The 17,131-nt window shown below is 45.2% G+C and overlaps 1 protein-coding gene across 1 annotated transcript in view; it reads right to left on the bottom strand.

The window, feature by feature from the left end:
- The window catches only part of GNAI2 (G protein subunit alpha i2), a 124,515-nt gene that overhangs the window by 29,846 nt on the left and 77,538 nt on the right, over nucleotides 1–17,131 (bottom strand). Inside the window, exon 4 of the mRNA XM_028718643.2 lies at nucleotides 14,326–14,486. Within this exon, the coding sequence (XP_028574476.1) occupies nucleotides 14,326–14,486 (161 nt within the window). The remainder of the gene's footprint in view (nucleotides 1–14,325; nucleotides 14,487–17,131) is intronic.

The following is a 17,131-nucleotide window of genomic DNA, read 5'->3' on the forward strand; positions in this document are numbered from 1 at the left end:
GGTAACCCAAAAAATATGTGCAGTAAACAGCCCTATTCCACCAAATTTTCCCAAAACAAAGCTAAGAAAACCCCCCAAGTTCACTTAAACTCTTGCTGAGTTTTAAATTACCCCCCTTTTTATTATTTTATAGATATTGTTTCATTTAATGAGCAGTCTTAATCTCTAATAGGCAAAAATAGATAAAAAGCATTTATGTAGGGAACAGTGGGTCACCTGTAATATAATGGGTTTTAAAATAGCTCTACTTTATTGCAATTATTATGCTTATATTGGAATGCTCCGCCTTGAGAAATCTCCACCAAAATGCAGGTTATAATTTTGTGGCTAAAACAGACAAAAATAAAACAAACTGACCCTCCTGAACTGTGAACAACTTACATACAAACCTTTACGTACCCAATCAATTACTATTTCCAAGCAACTATAAACAGCTGTTGGGAGAGTTGGGAAATCCAATTTCGAAGGACCAAACTACACAATCCATAAGAGATTTTGGATTCTTAGTAATGAATTTGTGCTGCAAATCTTGAAAAGGCCCACAATATGGGAGCTTTTGCAGAATGCAAGAGCAAGAATAGGCGCACTTTCTAAAGCATTATGTTACAATGACTTTGCTAGCTCAGGAAGCAAACTGGAAAGCGGATCGTCATAAATTGGCACACTTCCTGGGCTTGCCCACACATTCAAACCGTCTGAGCAGCGTGTGCAAAAAGAGCTCAAAAAAGATTTCAGAGCTTTGATGAAGCTGACCAAACCATTACACTCCTGGATCCACTTCCTCCAAATGTACCAAGGCAGACAGAATAATTTAGTCAGGATATTAAGAGCAGCAGTGAAGCCACTCACCATCACAATAAAACTCTCCCAGGAAACTGTTATACTTGCAGAGCTCAGAGGCATAAAACAGACTGTAGCTCAGATCACGCAATACGGAAAATAATGCTTTTTGACTCTGTATGGACAAATGCAACACTTCTGGCCTGCACACAACCTGGATGCATTTACTGCGGAAAGGGTGATGGAGGGGGAGGAAAGCCAAATGTCAACTTTCTCTGACTTGTATAGTGGTATGAAAGAGAAACCTGGACAACTAAAATAAGCTGCATGGGAACTTTCATAACTAGTCAGACTATCAGCCTTCCATTCTTGAGAAATCTTACAGAGATGTAAAGGGGGATGGCAGCCCCCCAACTTCCCTTTCCTTGGCAGAAGAGCTAGAGGTTTGTGATCTGCAAGCTGCCCTTTTGCTTGATTTCTCCCTGCACGTAGCTGCTGTAACTGCAGATACTTTCAGGCAGCAGATGCTACACTCAATTACTGCACAGCACACAACAGAATAATGGCACGGGTACACCCTCCCTCCTCTTCCCACGGTTTAATTTATTAAAATATCCTGAAAAGAGAATGGTTTGTTTGTTTGTTGTTTCTAATCACAGCTTTTCTTTGCATCGTTTGAACAGTTTTGACCAAGACATTTCATATTCCTTTTACATCTCTTTTCCTTCAAAAATGTCAGGTCTCTGCTGCTGAAGATGAGAAACGTTGGGTGAATCAGGATGTTGCAGTTAACTATCAAACACATCGTGCATTCAACACTGCTAATGGCACCCTATCTCCACTGAGGAGTGCTTTGAAAAAATAAATTTGAAAGCAATTCAACCGTACACTGACACATCTGAATAATTAAGACACGCCAAACAAAATGAAAACTAGGAAATCAGTGCTTTCCACTTGTCTTTCGGAAAGCAGAAAGGGGGAAAAAATGCCAAACATCATTCTTAAATCCTGCTATGAAGTAGAACTCTGGATGGTGTATCTTTAAAAAAAAGGAAATGTACCAGTTAGATTCTGGTGGTGTTTTGGCTGTGAATCTCCCCTCATTCTGCCCAAGGGAACTAGACAGAATGTTAAAGCATCTTGATGACTGTATTTCTATCAATTAAGGGTTGTATGGTCCTCCATTTTTTATGACAGTCTTGGAAGAGGAAGCTGGGAGACGTGAAAGAGTATAGGAAATATGGGAGGAATTCAACATAGCCCTAAGGAGATCACTCCATCAGCAGAAGCATTTCTTGCTTGCCTGGTGGAACCATCTCTCATCTCCTCCGTTAGCACTGTTCTGGGAGTTCTCCTGACCTACCTTCCCAAGTCATTGGAGGGGGGCAGGGGGGGATACCCAGCTGTGCAAATGGAACTCACTGGGTGGGCTTCTGCCAAGAGGACTGGTCCATCATGCTTTATACACACCAATGAATCTTCATTTCACTTAAAAATCAGAATGAGAGGAAAAGACAACCTTAGGGAGATGTACCACAGGCACAATGACACTCTGAAAAAGACAATTCTGTCAAAAAAGGGGGTGAGAAAATTGGCTTTTGAAGGCAGAAAAATGCACTTTTCTTCAATCTCATGAATATTTCATCTACATATGAATTGAAAGTTTGTATGTTATTTGCACGGGACACGGGTGGCGCTGTGGGTAAAAGCCTCAGCGCCTAGGGCTTGCCGATCGAAAGGTCGGCGGTTCGAATCCCCGCGGCGGGGTGCGCTCCTGTTGTTCGGTCCCAGCGCCTGCCAACCTAGCAGTTCGAAAGCACCCCCGGGTGCAAGTAGATAAATAGGGACCGCTTACTAGCGGGAAGGTAAACGGCGTTTCCGTGTGCGGCTCTGGCTCGCCAGAGCAGCGATGTCACGCTGGCCACGTGACCCGGAAGTGTCTCCGGACAGCGCTGGCCCCCGGCCTCTTGAGTGAGATGGGCGCACAACCCTAGAGTCTGTCAAGACTGGCCCGTACGGGCAGGGGTACCTTTACCTTTACCTTTATGTTATTTGCCTTAGAACATGGCCAGTCTTCAGGAAGGATGGGATTTGGAACATCTGGAGGGCCACAAGTTCCCCATCCGTTGTTTTAAGTCATAAAATTAGCTTTCATTGTTTTGGCTTCACCCTGGATTAATGAAAGCTCTTTTGCAGACGTACTCGCAGTTATCAGGACAGAATGGCAAAACTGAAAAGCGCTTGGGTTTTTCATTTGTAGGGTGGGTTGAGGAACAGAGAGGAAAAGAACTCCAGGACTCTAAGAGTAACAAATATCTTTTAGTCTTAGGCATGCTTCTGGGCAAGAAACTTTCCAATCAATCAAGTGAAACATTTGAGAACTGCAGCTGAAGAGGTACTTAAAGGTTTATTACTGCTAGTATACCGCACTACCGAAATTGGCTCCTGATTGCACCTCAATGTAATGCCGATCTGATTTGTAACTCTTCAAACTGTGATGGAAGTCGTGGTGGTCTCTTATAAGAAGCTGCATGAACGGAGGTAACCAAATGAGGTCACTTCCAACTGGCATGAAACCAAATGGCTACCTGAGTGTAAGAAACAAAATCAGATTGGACTTTATAAAGTGGCCCCTAAATCAAAGGTTTGGCTGATCAAATTGTGAAGAGCTGCAAAGAAGTCTCACTTCTGAAAGAGCAAATTCAGATGTTATGCACAAGTTAAATATGCAGAAGTCACCACAAAAGAAGGGTCAGGAAAGCCCTGTAACTTCAGTCTACCAGCCCAGCCCACTCCATTATGTAGCATGGCAGAGACAGCGCAGGCCAAGCTTAAAGGATTCTTATAAGGATTAGTGAAATGATATATGTAAATAGTCTTGAGCACATGGAACAAGCCTAGACCTTGTGATGCACCGACCTGAACACAGCCCACCAGCTATGTGCTGAGGCCGCCAGATGCTTTGCTTCCCCCGGGGTGCCAGTAATTTAGATCAGCCCCTTCATCTCTGAAGGACCGCTTCTTACAAGATGCTCTGCATTCAAATACAGATGCCCAATTACAAAACACAAGCAGACATCATCAATTAAAATGGGTGATCGTGCATACAGTTGCCAATTTCCCTTTAAAAATCCATAAACATTAACAACCAATCCCCCCCCACACACACACACATTGCCACTCACACGCATATTGAATGGGGGAGAACAAACAGGAAGAAAGCACTGGCTTGTACATGTATGGACCCTACAAAGCCAATACTTGTGTTTTACATTCTGACATCTGTTTCTAAGCTGGGGAGCTGGGGTGGGGACAACATGCAGCAAATATTATTAAAGTATAAAGGTAAAGGTAAAGGTACCCCTGACTATTAGGTCCCGTCATGACCGACTCTGGGGTTGCAGCACTCATCTCGCTTTATCGGCTAGGGGAGCTGGTGTACAGCTTCCAGGTCATGTGGCCAGCATGACTAAGCCACTTCTGGTGAACCAGAGCAGCACACGGAAATGCCGTTTACCTTCCCGCCAGAGCGGTACCTATTTATCTACCTGCACTTTGACATGCTTTTGAATTGCTAGGTTGGCAGGAGCAGGGACCGAGCAACGGGAGCTCACCCCATTGCGGGGATTCCAACCGCGACCTTCTGATTGGCAAGTCCTAGGCTCTGTGGTTTAACCCACAGCGCCACCCACATCCCTTCTATTAAAGTATACAAAACTTTTAAAATCATGGAGATAGTGAGGTCCATGGGTCCAAGCATTTCTCCTAATAGAAAGGTCTGCTCATGACATCAGATAGATAGAAAGGCACTGTGCATTTCTTTCTAGCTTTCGAACACCTTTTCTATGAACCTACCTATGAAGGTACTGTCTGCTAGTGTCAAAAGACAAAATACTGGACTAGGCAGATCGCATTCTACTTTTGATATTGTGGACACTGTAACGTCAGGAACTGGCACTTCTGAGAACCAGTCAATGCCCACACGCCCAACAACGGTCCAGTGCCAAATCCCAGAGCCCTTTGGGATGTACTGATAGATCTCTGGATGATTCGCAGTAGATGAGCAAGGCTTTCTGAATCCCATTCAAACAGCTGAACAGCAGCAGCAACACCAACTATACTGCCAAAATGAAGAGCGCTTGGGGCAATAACCAGGATTGGATTTCTGTGAGGAAGGACTGCAAGTTCTATTCAGTCCTGCTACTCAAATCTACCCCGAAACCTCCAGACCCCAAATTCTTTAATTATAAGTGTATGACTTATGTTCCTGGCTCTGGTTGGTGGCTCTCAGGTTTCTGGTCCAAAACAAAGGACATCCCACAAGCCTGAAAACCGCCTATTCTTGGACCAGAACAGAGAGGAAGGAAACCGACCCCCGTAGGTCTTGGTCCCATCAGCAATGGTGCAGAATGCACCCACACATAGAAGGCAAGCAAACAGGAATCGGCCATGAGATGGGTTAGTTACGGCAAAGAGCCCTTTGAGGGCATTTTGTCCAAGGGCCCCTGATACCCTGGAGTTGGCACTGATTCATAGGATAGAATCACAGAAGCAACTTATTTGTTGACAAGTGTGTAGCAGGAGCTCTATGCTCACGGCCCTTCTTCCTCTGTGAGGAACTTAGCCCAGCTGGGTGGCTGTTGGCCAGAGTAAGTTCATCCAAGTTCTTTTGGAAGAGGATATGAAGACAACGAATCCTTCCTACTCCTATTTTAAAACGAACAGATAAGTGACTGTGGAAATGCCTACACAAAACATTCTCACCAGCAATTTCAAGGGCAGCATTTGACTGTTAAGCAGCTAAACAGGGAACACGAAACATTATTCACAGGCAGAACAACAGGAACTGAGGGGGTGGCAACTGCGGGTCTCCTATTAAAAGACTAAGTCTTGGCTCACAAACATCTTGGGGAAGCTGTGGCCAGAGTACCCCCAAAGCAGGGTTTTAAGCAAGGGGGGGGGGGAGTTTGTTTTGGTGTTCTGGAGAGATGCCCTCTTTTTCCTAAACCTAAAAGTAGAGAAAAACAGAGAAACACTTACTCATACCCTCTTCAAGAGTAATACACACACGTGGGTTGGTCGGCTAGGCTGTCAAGCTGGGTGCAAAATTTTAAGAAGTAGAGAGGCCCTTCCATAGGCAGGCAGAGAGACAAGACATCCAAGAACTCGGATCAAAACTCAAACCCCACAAAAAGGAAGACGTCACAGGACTTGTACTTTTCTTTGCAGCACCAAAATATGTGGAAACTGCGGCCATTGCAGAGAAACAACTAGCACATGGTGTTTCTAAAGGTAAGGAAGACCCAGAACCTTTTTAAAACATTTGATGGGATTTTATTTCTTATGTGTCAAATTCAGATATACAAAAACTCTCTCCTCGTGGCAAGTTGTGAATCTGCGGCATCACAGTGTGTTTTTGCTTTTATATACTACCTGCTCTCCTATTGTTTTGTATCAGCAACTTTTGCAGATGTCTCCCATGTTTTGTAATTTTGGTTATGTTCTTTCTTATTTGCACTTTTGATTCTGTATTATTTTAAAACTTCTTGCAAAAAAAAACCCACAAAAAAACCACACACAAAAAACCCCCAAGCAAACAGCCAGGTGCTGAAGTAAAAAGTACACCAGGGCTGAGAACTTCAAGGTGGGTGAAAGAGTGTGACTGGTTTCAAACCACATCTGGAGAACAACATTTACAAGGAAGCAAACCTGCTGTCTGTCTCTTTCTGTATGTGGTGCTACCTTCCTTGCCTATCAAATATAACATCTTCCCAATTCACTTAATACATCTATAGCAGGGGTAGGGAACTTCACGCTCCAAATAAGGTCCTCCAAACATCTCTATCTAGCCCTCAGGAATCTCCCCTCACCAAATCCCCTCCCCAGACCAACTCCCTCACTGTGGCTGCTTCACATCCTTCCTTACATCCTTGTGCCTGCCTGGAATGTGTGATCTCAAATTCTGACAATGGCCCTTGGCTTCCATGATGGAGAAAAGCAAGGTTGTGTGTGTACACTAGTCTACTGTATGAGGTACCATTTACACTGGTTACACTGCCTGCTTCTGCCTCTGGCCCTGCATGTGGCCCTCAGAAGCCCATCCAGACAGGAATGTGGCCCTTGGGCTGAAAAAGTCCCCACGCCACCCTGATGTAGAAGAAATGGTCTGTACTGAACAAAAAGCTCATGCCACAATCAGTCTGAAAGAACCACAAAATGCCAGTTCATAAAAAGAAGCAAATTATTACTATGAAATTAGTCTATCTGTCACTGTAATCACAAAAGAAGTGTGTGTGCACGCATGGAAAAGATTCCCCAGCGCCATGTTACACAGGGAGCTCTTGAAACTAAAAACTAAAGCAGGTTAGAAAACGAGCAACTTATTAAATACGTGCACACCTAGGAAAGAAAGCAGTACCCCCTGATGTCAGCAAATATAATAGCTTATTAAAGCTACGGCGTTTTCATTCCAGGGATCAGATGAGAAATTTTAAATGCCCCAAGTGGCCGTTCTAAAAAGCAGCAAACAGTTGACTAACACGTGTGTGTGTGTGTGTGTGTGTGTGTGTGTGTGCGCGCGCATGCATGTACGTGCACGCACACACAATATTTAAATGTCATCACTGATGTTAATGATGCACTTTCTCTTTCAGTCAAGTGGAAACAGAGGGAAGCAAACAGAACACCCCTCTGGGATCCTCCTCCTCCTGACTAGCAGAGTGGAACAGTGAGCAAAAGGCCTCCCCAAACTCTCTATGTCAACCTGCTAGCGCACAGATAAAGCAGCGAAGACTCTTCCACCAAAATTTCTTCAGGAGGAGAGATTTATCGGGGGTGGGGCTCACCATTAAGGCTAGCGTTAGCAGCAGCAGCACACCTTCTTTCTATTTCTCCTCTCCCCCCCCCCCAGGTTTCTTTTTGTTTTGTTTTGTTTTTGCACCACTGGAAGTGTGGGTGGTGGCACCCTGCACAATGCCTCAAATTTAGTGTTCTTCTGGGACACTGTGTGTATGTTTGGGGCGGGAACGGCAAATGCCACTGAAACATGGCAAATAATGTTTGAAGACAATCCTGCAGAGATTTTTTGAGACGGGGTGGGGTGGGGGAGAGATCTCAGAAACTCAGCAAAATGTCTTCTGGGAAATTTCAGCTCAGCTCTAAGCAGAAGAAATAAGAGAAACAAGGAGAAGCATCGTCTTCAACCATCCAGCACTATCAGCCTCCTGTGCTTTAGAACTAGCTCTCCCTCCTTGTCCTTCCTAGGAAATGTTGTGACTTGGTTTTGTTTTTTCCTCAACTATCTCTACATACATAAGCATCCATGCACAGGTACATACATGCACACACACACCCCAAAACAACACCATGCTGTATAAATGTTGCCTGCAATAGATTTGGATACATTTTTCTATTTTTATTTTTTTTTTTACTATTTCTACAGATGTCAGTGAAGACAACTCAAACATCTTGGGTGAGTCATTGGCAGCATTTGCATATAACGCTAAGCCAAATCTCTGGGTTTGATAAGCCAGGACGTATATGAGTGGCAATCACCCACAGGCTTCTCCTTTCCTGCCAGTTTGCTCGTCTCTACGCAAAAGCAGCAAACGAAGCCAGGATCCATGGTTTAAAAGGGAAATGGCTTCCATTTCACAATTTGCACATAACTGGAAGCACCGGGTTAAGTGCTAAACCCAGGCTTGCTTTATTGCTTACAAGAATGAAGGAGCAAGGTTGCTGTGTGTGAATGTATGCCATTTCAAGGAAACGTGGAGTTGGAAGGGCCCACAATGGTCATCTAGTCCAATGCCCTGCAATGCAAGAATGTTCTGTCCAATGTGGGGCCTGAACTCACAACCCTGAGATAAAGAGTCTCATGCTCTACCAACTGAGCTATCCCAGCTTTACATGTGAACGAGGCCCCTATCTTCAATCTCCCCATCTTTAAAATTGAATGCCACTGACAACCTCACGGGGGTAGGTAGCTGGATGATAAAGATCAAAAAGTATTCAATCATTTTGCATATTGGGCATGCGGAATAATGATAGCAAATATAAGAGATATTATCCTTCTGCTACATGTGGAGTTTGGAAGTAAACATGTTTGCAAAACAAGAAGATCTGGATAATGGAGGCCCCTCATCCTACCAAGCTATCCCCAGGGACATGGTGAAAGCCTACCTTTCATACAACTGTGGATCTTATCTTGATCAAGTCACCTTCCTGCCTCCCCCAAATTCCATTTACTCCCAGGCATATGGTGTTCTGTTTTTGTTGGAAGTAGGAGAATCAACAGAATTAACAAGGTTGATCCTGATTCCCAGAGGTCTCCCGCTGAGGAAATTGCTTCAATTTGCACTTTCGGATTTTTAGCCTCTGCAAGTTCTTCTCAATATTGCCCTTCCTTCGATATACATAAATATCAATACAGGTGCTCATTAAGTAAATAGCTGAAAACTCCGTAACAAGGGGAACAGTGGAAGACTAACCCCGTCTACTCAAAAGTAGGGCTCACGGAGTACAGTGGAGATTGCAACCCAGGCTAAGTGGGTACAAGATTGCAGCCTGAAACGGATTAACTCTGATCAGGTCATGAGATGATCCCTTGCTAGGGATAATCCATTGATAAGCGCCATTTATCTGCATGCTTTGTTCACTTGTCTCTATTTGTCCTGTCCCCAGTATTGCCACCTCTGAAGCCAAAGCTCTGATGTTAGACAGAGCCCCGTTGTTTCCTCAGCACTGTTTATCAGCCCCGGCTCCTTGTCTGACATTTCCTGTTCACATACAGTCCCTGCTGATCACGGACTCTAGCTTGGTTGCATGGATACTTCAGGCCCAGGCAACTTTCCCATTTTTAGCTCATCTGATTAGCCTAGCAGGCATCCTGTTGCTCTGCCATTTCTCAGGTGAAAACAGTAAAAGGAGAAAAGAAAGATATGTACATGTAAGCGGACAAACCCGATTCACAGGCCAGCTCTTTGTGGAGTGCAAAACAAATGCCTCTTTTATAAGGAAATCCCCTTTCCCTTCTCAGATCAATATATCCACACATCACAGTATGGTAAAGAGGGGAGTCTGGGGCATGGGGAAGGGAAGGGAAGGGGGATAAGAAGAGCAAGTGTTTAAGTAACATATATCCTCTGACTGAGTCTTACTTGGCATCCTGTGCCCTCTCTCCCTGTCCATCCTAGCCTTTGGCCACACCACTTATCTGATCAAATTAAAAGCCACAGCCAGTGGAGGCTGGTCATTAATGGTGAGCCCACCAACTTCAACCAGCCCCCACCTGCTGCCCTTCTTTCTTAAAAACAGAGTAGCAGTGAGTACTCCTTAGTAGGACCTCAGCAAGGACAAATCCAGTTGTCTCTGTGTATCATCATTGGCTCTGGCTCTGTATCCTGTTGGCCTCACTGCTTTCTGCCCTACCAGTCCCAAGTGGCACCAGCAATCACTGGCAAAAGCTATGAACATCAGGTGTGATTGCCAACTTTATTTATGAACATGAATGGCAGCCCTGCTTATCTATCAAAGGTCCACTGATAGCCCAGCATACTGCCTCCCACAGTACCAACCAGACATCCCTGGAAAACCCAACAGTAGGATAGGAAGGCAACGGTACTTTCTTCGGCTGCTTCCATCTGGCAACTGGCATTCAGTGGTGAACAGAGGAATCTGCCTTAGGCAGAGTCTGGCCACAGGTGCTCCTGGTCCAGTTCTGTCTACGTTGAAGGGCAATGGCTCTCCAAGGATCCAGACACAGGTCCTTCCAGCCTGACTACCTAGAATCCTGAGAACTGAACTTGGTACCTTCTGCAGCCTAAGCATGCAATCTACCACTGAGCTATGGTCTTCCACAAGATTGCATGGCTGCTTCCCCATTCCTTGCTCTACAATGGTCCCCTTTTGTCTGATACATTGCACGAGGCACATTTGAGGGGAAACCCCACCCTCCAAACATCCTGATTTCCAAGAAGCAGTCATGCTTGCTTCTCGCTTGCCTTTGCAGAGCCCCAGCTGGCTGAGTGTCAATAGCTAAGCAGCTGACCATTGTGAGGTCAAGGCAGTCAACCTCCTCCACCCCCACCCCTTTTGGACCTTACAAACTGCAACTTAAAAAAGAATAAGAATGTCCTTGGGTTGGCTGTTGGGCTAGAATGCTTGGGCCATGTGTCCAATGCTGGTTTTAGTCTGTCTTATAGAATTGTAGAGTTGGAATGGACCCCAAGGGTCATCAAGTCCAGTGTTTCCCAACTGGGGGCCCCACAATATTCCAAAGGGGCAACAGGTGAAAATCATGTAAATGGGGGGCCAAAACATGAGGCTAGGGGGCCACTGATGAAAGTGAGAAGTGAATAATTGGGGGGGGCAGGTTTTTTAAAAATCTTGACTGGCTGGCTATCCACTTGGCCAATCACAAGCATGTAAGGGGGCAGCCCACCAAGGCCTAACACTCCTTTTTGCCAAATACATTTTCTTGGAGTAGTCTTGGTTTGTTTCCAGTGGGAGAGCGCGATCGCTGAGGCTCCCGTTTTGACCAGTACAGCCCGCGATTCACAACCCTCAGGTCAGGTACATGCAGTGGTGGGATGGCAACGGGAAGGGCTGGGCCAGCCAAAGCTGCTTGTGGCAGCTGCCAGTGCTGGGCCCGGCAGCAGCCTGGGCCTGACTTTGCAAGGTGCAGGATGCAATCCAGCGCCTAGTGGATCAGGGCCTTCGGATGTTGCCAAGGGGCGCTCAGAGAGCATAGGAAGCTACCTTACAATGAGTCAGATATATTTGGTCCATCTAGCTTAGTATTTACTACACTGACTGGCAACGACTCTCCAGGGTTTCAAACAGGGGTTCCCATGAAGCCCTACAGGAGATGCTGGGGTCTGAACCTGGGACCTTCTGCGTGCAAAGCGGATGTTCTCCCACTGGGCTATGGCCCTCCCCCTAATATTCATTCTTGTAAGGCCAAGGTAGTTGACTGAGAGAAGCAGTGAGGTTGTTAGTGAACAAGACCTTAAGTGACAGTGTAGCAGCACCCCAGTCCTAGGAACAGAAACAGCAGGCTGGGAAACAAATAAGAGAGACAGTTGCTGCCTTCGCACCCTGACTGTGGGTAGGCCCAAACAGAATGCTGGATTAGATAGCCCCCTTGGTCTGGTCTAGCAGGGCTCTTCATAAGGCCATGTGTGCCTTACATGCTAATGGCAGCTAAAACTGAAGCACTGCACCTGGACTTGGAGGTTCCATTTAGCTATGACGACTGATGGCCATTGATAAACCTATCTTCCATAAATTTGCCTGATCTTCTTATAAGAACAGTTCAGAATCTAATGGGGGGGGGCAGCAAGTCAATAGTAATCAAAGCCATACAGTTGGAAATATTGCGCTAGCAAAAAACATGTGCATAAATACAAAAACCAAGAGTTCAAGTTCCCTGTCTATTTTTTGCAAGAGAGCAACACTCTAGCACCACACATTTTGCCAAGGAAGGCAGAGGGGAGCTCAAGTAATTAACAAGCAGAGGGGAACTTCCTTCACTGGAAAGGCCTTTAAAACAAGCACGTTGTGCCTGGGGCTAAAGTGCAATCAGGTGCAGAATGCCTGTGGTGTGGACAGGTAGTGGCAAAGGCTTGGGTCACAGAGTTACATGACGGCGTGATCCATTCAGGCTTCGTAAACTAGTTTGGGAGTGGGTGGGAAGCATGCTATTTTTCTACTCCTAACCTGACTTTTAAGAAACTTGACTCAGAAGTCTCATCTACAGATAAATACTCTGACCTTTGCCGAACTGCCTTCCCTTAAGCAGCAGAAAGCAGAGACTATCTGAAGGGGAAGGTCCTCAGGGATTCTGCAAAACTCCCCTCCAAAAACACACAAGTTGACCTGCTCGACCCTGCATCAAGAAAAGAGACCTCTTGGCTCTCTTTACAACCTAGGATAAAAGCACCACATTACTCACAAGCAGAAAGCAGAGTGCCACAGCATGTGTTTGGGAAATGCAAGCTGAACTGAGAGGAAAAACCAAGACACTGTTAAAGGAACAGGTGTGCTGGTTTCAGCTGCCTCTCTCCTCTCTCTCTCTCTTTTATCAATTGAAATGGAAAGACAGACACTTTTCCTCACCGGCTGAGATGGCTCGTCTTAAAAAGCCAGTAAGTTTTCTCCTAGTGCTCGCACTAAGCATGACATCCAGAACAGAAGAACCCTTCAAAGTATACATATGTGATGGAAGCCTCCGACTGTTAACATGGTGGTATGCTGGCAACAAAACCAGCATATTGTGGAGACAGTGGATTGCTCATAGCTAACTTAGCAAGTGAATTGTAGACACATTTAACAATGGCTGCGAGACTGGCAAAGGCGCCTCATTATAGAGTTAACGAGCTGCGTAAGCACATTTCAAAACATAATTTTCTTCCCTTAGAAAACATATATTGTTCAGAAAGCCTGGATAGCTCTCTTCATTTTAACACCCCTCGTTTCTGCAGGCCCATCTGTGTTTTGACACAATATTTATGTTTTCGTATGCCACAAAACGGCATTTGATGCCGAAATCTAAATAACTATTCCACAGGCAGATGTGGGACATTCCAAATGAGTAAAAAGGCAACAAATAATCAAAGTCTGAACTGCTCAGCAGTATTTCTGGAAAACAAAAAATAAAATAAAATAGGCCCACACAGAGCCAACGTTTCACCCACTTTCTCTGTTTCATCAACGGAATGTTCCCTTCCTCCATTAGCTGCAGGCTGAGGCCACAACTTGGAAAAGCGTGCATGCCTCCAACTCTTGACACACAACCTCAACAATCCCACAGGAACTATGTGGATGAGCTTTGCCCCTGTAACAAGGCCCCCAGGTATCTCATGCATGAGCCAGCCACCCTGCTCAGCCATGCTTTCCGTCACACTAGGAAGGGAGTTTTATGCATGCACATGGACTTCTAGCAGGAGGATTTTCCGAAGCAAAGAGGAATATGACGGCACACAAAATAAAAGCTGGAAGTACAGCTACCACCATGCTTTAAAGAGCTATGCATCCTGGAGGCATAATTAACTCACTGCTCATCTTGAATAGCAGTTCAGCCAATATACAGTTATACCTCGGGTTGAATATGCTTCATGCTGAGCGTGTTTGAGTTGCGCTCTGTGGCAACCCAGAAGTAACGGAGCGCATTACTTCCGGGTTTCACCACTTGCGCATGCACAAGCGCTCAAAATGACATCACGCACATGCGCAGAAACGGCAAAAAGTGACGCGCACGTGCGCAGACGTGCCATCACTAATTACGTTTGCTTCCAGATGCGAACGGGGCTCCGGAACAGATCCCATTCGTATCTAGAGGTACCACTGTACATAGGCCTGTTAATTGTCACATTTAGTTTAGGCCAGATTGAGTGGCTTTGGAGAGTCACTCAAGTCTGCTACATCTTGCCCCCTATATCACACCAGTTCCCCACACAGAGCAAAATGTCATTGCTCAAATGCTATTTAAAGTTCGGAATACGTTTACCCCAGCAAAAATAAAATATCCAAGGAAAAGTCACTCACTATGCAGCAGAGTCATTCAGCTGGTACTCTCGGGAACGATTAAAACAGGCCTGGACTCCGTTGTCTGACCACAGCCTCCTGATCACGTTGGACAAGTCCTCTGGCATGATCCCCTGCTCCTCTGCAGTGCAAGAGAGTGCAAACAACTGACGGGCATCATCCTGCAGGGGATAACAAAACCCAGGTGGTTAGGCCCTTGAGCTCTCCTTGGCTCATCTGCAGAGCATTACACTGAAGCTCACATTCCACTCCCACATCCCTCCCAAGAGGGTCATCCCAGGGGAAGTGTGCTTTAGTGCTGAGCAATGGAGTAAAACATTCCCTAGGTGCAAAGCAGTTGCCCGTGCTAAATGTGTCAACATCTCTGCAAGAAGCCAGTGCTTAAAGACTTTATTGATTTAACAGCACTAAACAAAGCTGACATCAGGTAAACAATTTGATGGTCAATACAGGAACACAATTACAGCTTATCTTCGGTTGCAGAAACTCTAGGGAACACCTAGTGGAAGCATGAATTTGCTGGTAACTTGACAGCGGGTGGACCTGAGCAGGATTACTCTGGAAAGGCGAAATTTATTTGGTGTTATCCACTTTCCCTTCTCAAAGACACAAAACAGAAAAGCAAGACAAACTGGCAAAAATATCAAGGTGCCAAATGCCTTTAATGCAATGGTCAGGAAACACTAAGAATCAAAAGTTAAAAGCAGAAACAAGAAGCAAGAATTTCAAAGATGTGTCTCTTGTCAAAACAGCTCATTCGATTACAAAGACAAAGTACCCATGATTAAACTATCGTGAGTCTAAGCCCAATTCAGATCTCTCGGTAGAGGTGTGGCACTGCTGAAAAATTGCTCCCTTGTGGCCTGTTTACATGCTGACATGGTGACAAATGGAAGATGGGATCACCCACAAACACTCTGTTCAAGCAGCTGATTCCCACTCCAGCGCTGCCTCTCCTTACGAAAATCCAGCTGCTGGTGTAGGAGTAACAACATGAATGACGAAATCCCATGAGGTTGGAACGTGCTTACACTGAGGATGCCCAACCGCAACAGAATGGCCTTCCGTGACTCTAACATGGCAACACTATTGTATGGACTTGACTGAAGGTAGCTGCAACATTTTGGGGGCAGAAGCCGAACAACACATGGGCCCAAAGGATGGGGAAGGCTGCAACAGAGAATGCTGTGTGAATTAGGTACTTCTGCTTGATGGAGATGTGCAAATGCGAATCCTGTCTACTGCTATTGCCGTAAAAAGGTCACTTTTACATCATCTGCTTTAAGGGTCAGAAAATGCACATTGTGGAAGCACCACTCACACTGTCCAAAGTCACAAAGGTTTCTCCTTATCAAACCTAGAATGGTGCTCAGAGAACCAAAATTCTTAAATTTAGCCTTAAGAGGAAAGCCCATAGCTCGGTGGTATAGCATCCACCTTCCACGCAGAAGGCTCCAGGTTTAATCCCCAGCATCTCCAGGCTGGGCTGGGAGAAAACCCTCTCTGAAATCCTGGAGAGCCACTGCCATTCAGTGTAGACATTACTGTGCTATATGGACTAGTGGTCTGGCTCAGTACAAGCCAATTTCCTATGGTTTCTTCTATAAACACGACTTGCTTGGGTATAAGTCTGGAGAATAGAAGAGTGAGCTAGGATTGATAGCCATGTCCAAGTACTGTACCTGAAGGGCTGTTTTCTCCTTCTCTCGAAGGTAGGACACAAACCAATGGATTCAAATTACAAGATAGAGGAGATTCCAACTAAATATTAGGAAGAATTTTATGACAGGAAGTAGAATGGACTGCCTTGGAAGGTGGTTTTTAAGCAGACGTTGGATGGCCAACTGCCAGGGATTATTATTTAGTCATGATTCCTGCATGGCAGTGGGGGGTCCCTTCCAACTCTGCAATTCTATGATTCTTAAGAAGAAGAAAAGGAATATATGAGGTACTTTCCTGCTGTGTGAATATTTATTCCATTTGACTAGTGGCATGGACGTGCTCATTTTACTAATAATAAAAAACATGGTTGTTCTAGTATTTTAGAAAGTAGCTGCTACGGATATTCACCTTATTGACTACAAGAAACTTGCTACCAATAGATTAAAGGCAATCCACTCCAATTAGTTTCTAGGCAAAAGATCAACCTTATTTCTCTTACAACTCATTGTTATACCCTCTAACAAATTCAATCTGGCACCAGCCAGTTTCTGCAGCTAGGTAGCATTGACCTAGAGAAAAAAGTACTTCTGCTGCATTTTCTCCCGCTTTTCTCTTTGATAAACTTTTATTTTTATTATTGCATTTATACCCCACCTGTTCTCCAAGGAGCTCAAAGTAGTGTCCACGGTTCTCCCCTCCCTCATTTAATCCCCACAACAACCCTGCAAATTAGCTGAGATTCCTGCATTGCAGGGGGTTGGACTAGATGACCCATCAGGTCCCCTTCCTATTAAGGGGATGAATCTATGACTGACCCAAGGTCACCCAGTGAGCTTCATGGCCAAATGGCAATTTTAACCCTGGTCTCCCAGGTCCTAGTCCAACTCTAACCACTATACCACACTGGCTAATCCCTTTACTCCAAGGATCCTTTCTATATGTCTAGCTTTTATACTGATACTTAAATTCTGGGTTCATCAACCTTCATAGCAGCAACACTAATGGCTCACCTCACCCACCCCACTATCACCAACAGCTCTGCGCCAGTTCAGAAGATTTCCATCCTCCGTCAGAATGTTTTGCTTTTCTCAAATGTCTGGATCAGTCCCTGATTGGCAGCCATCAGTCAAGCTGGTACCCCTAG

Source organism: Podarcis muralis, chromosome 2 (assembly GCF_964188315.1).
Source record: "Podarcis muralis chromosome 2, rPodMur119.hap1.1, whole genome shotgun sequence".
In the NCBI taxonomy this organism is placed as follows: domain Eukaryota; kingdom Metazoa; phylum Chordata; class Lepidosauria; order Squamata; family Lacertidae; genus Podarcis; species Podarcis muralis.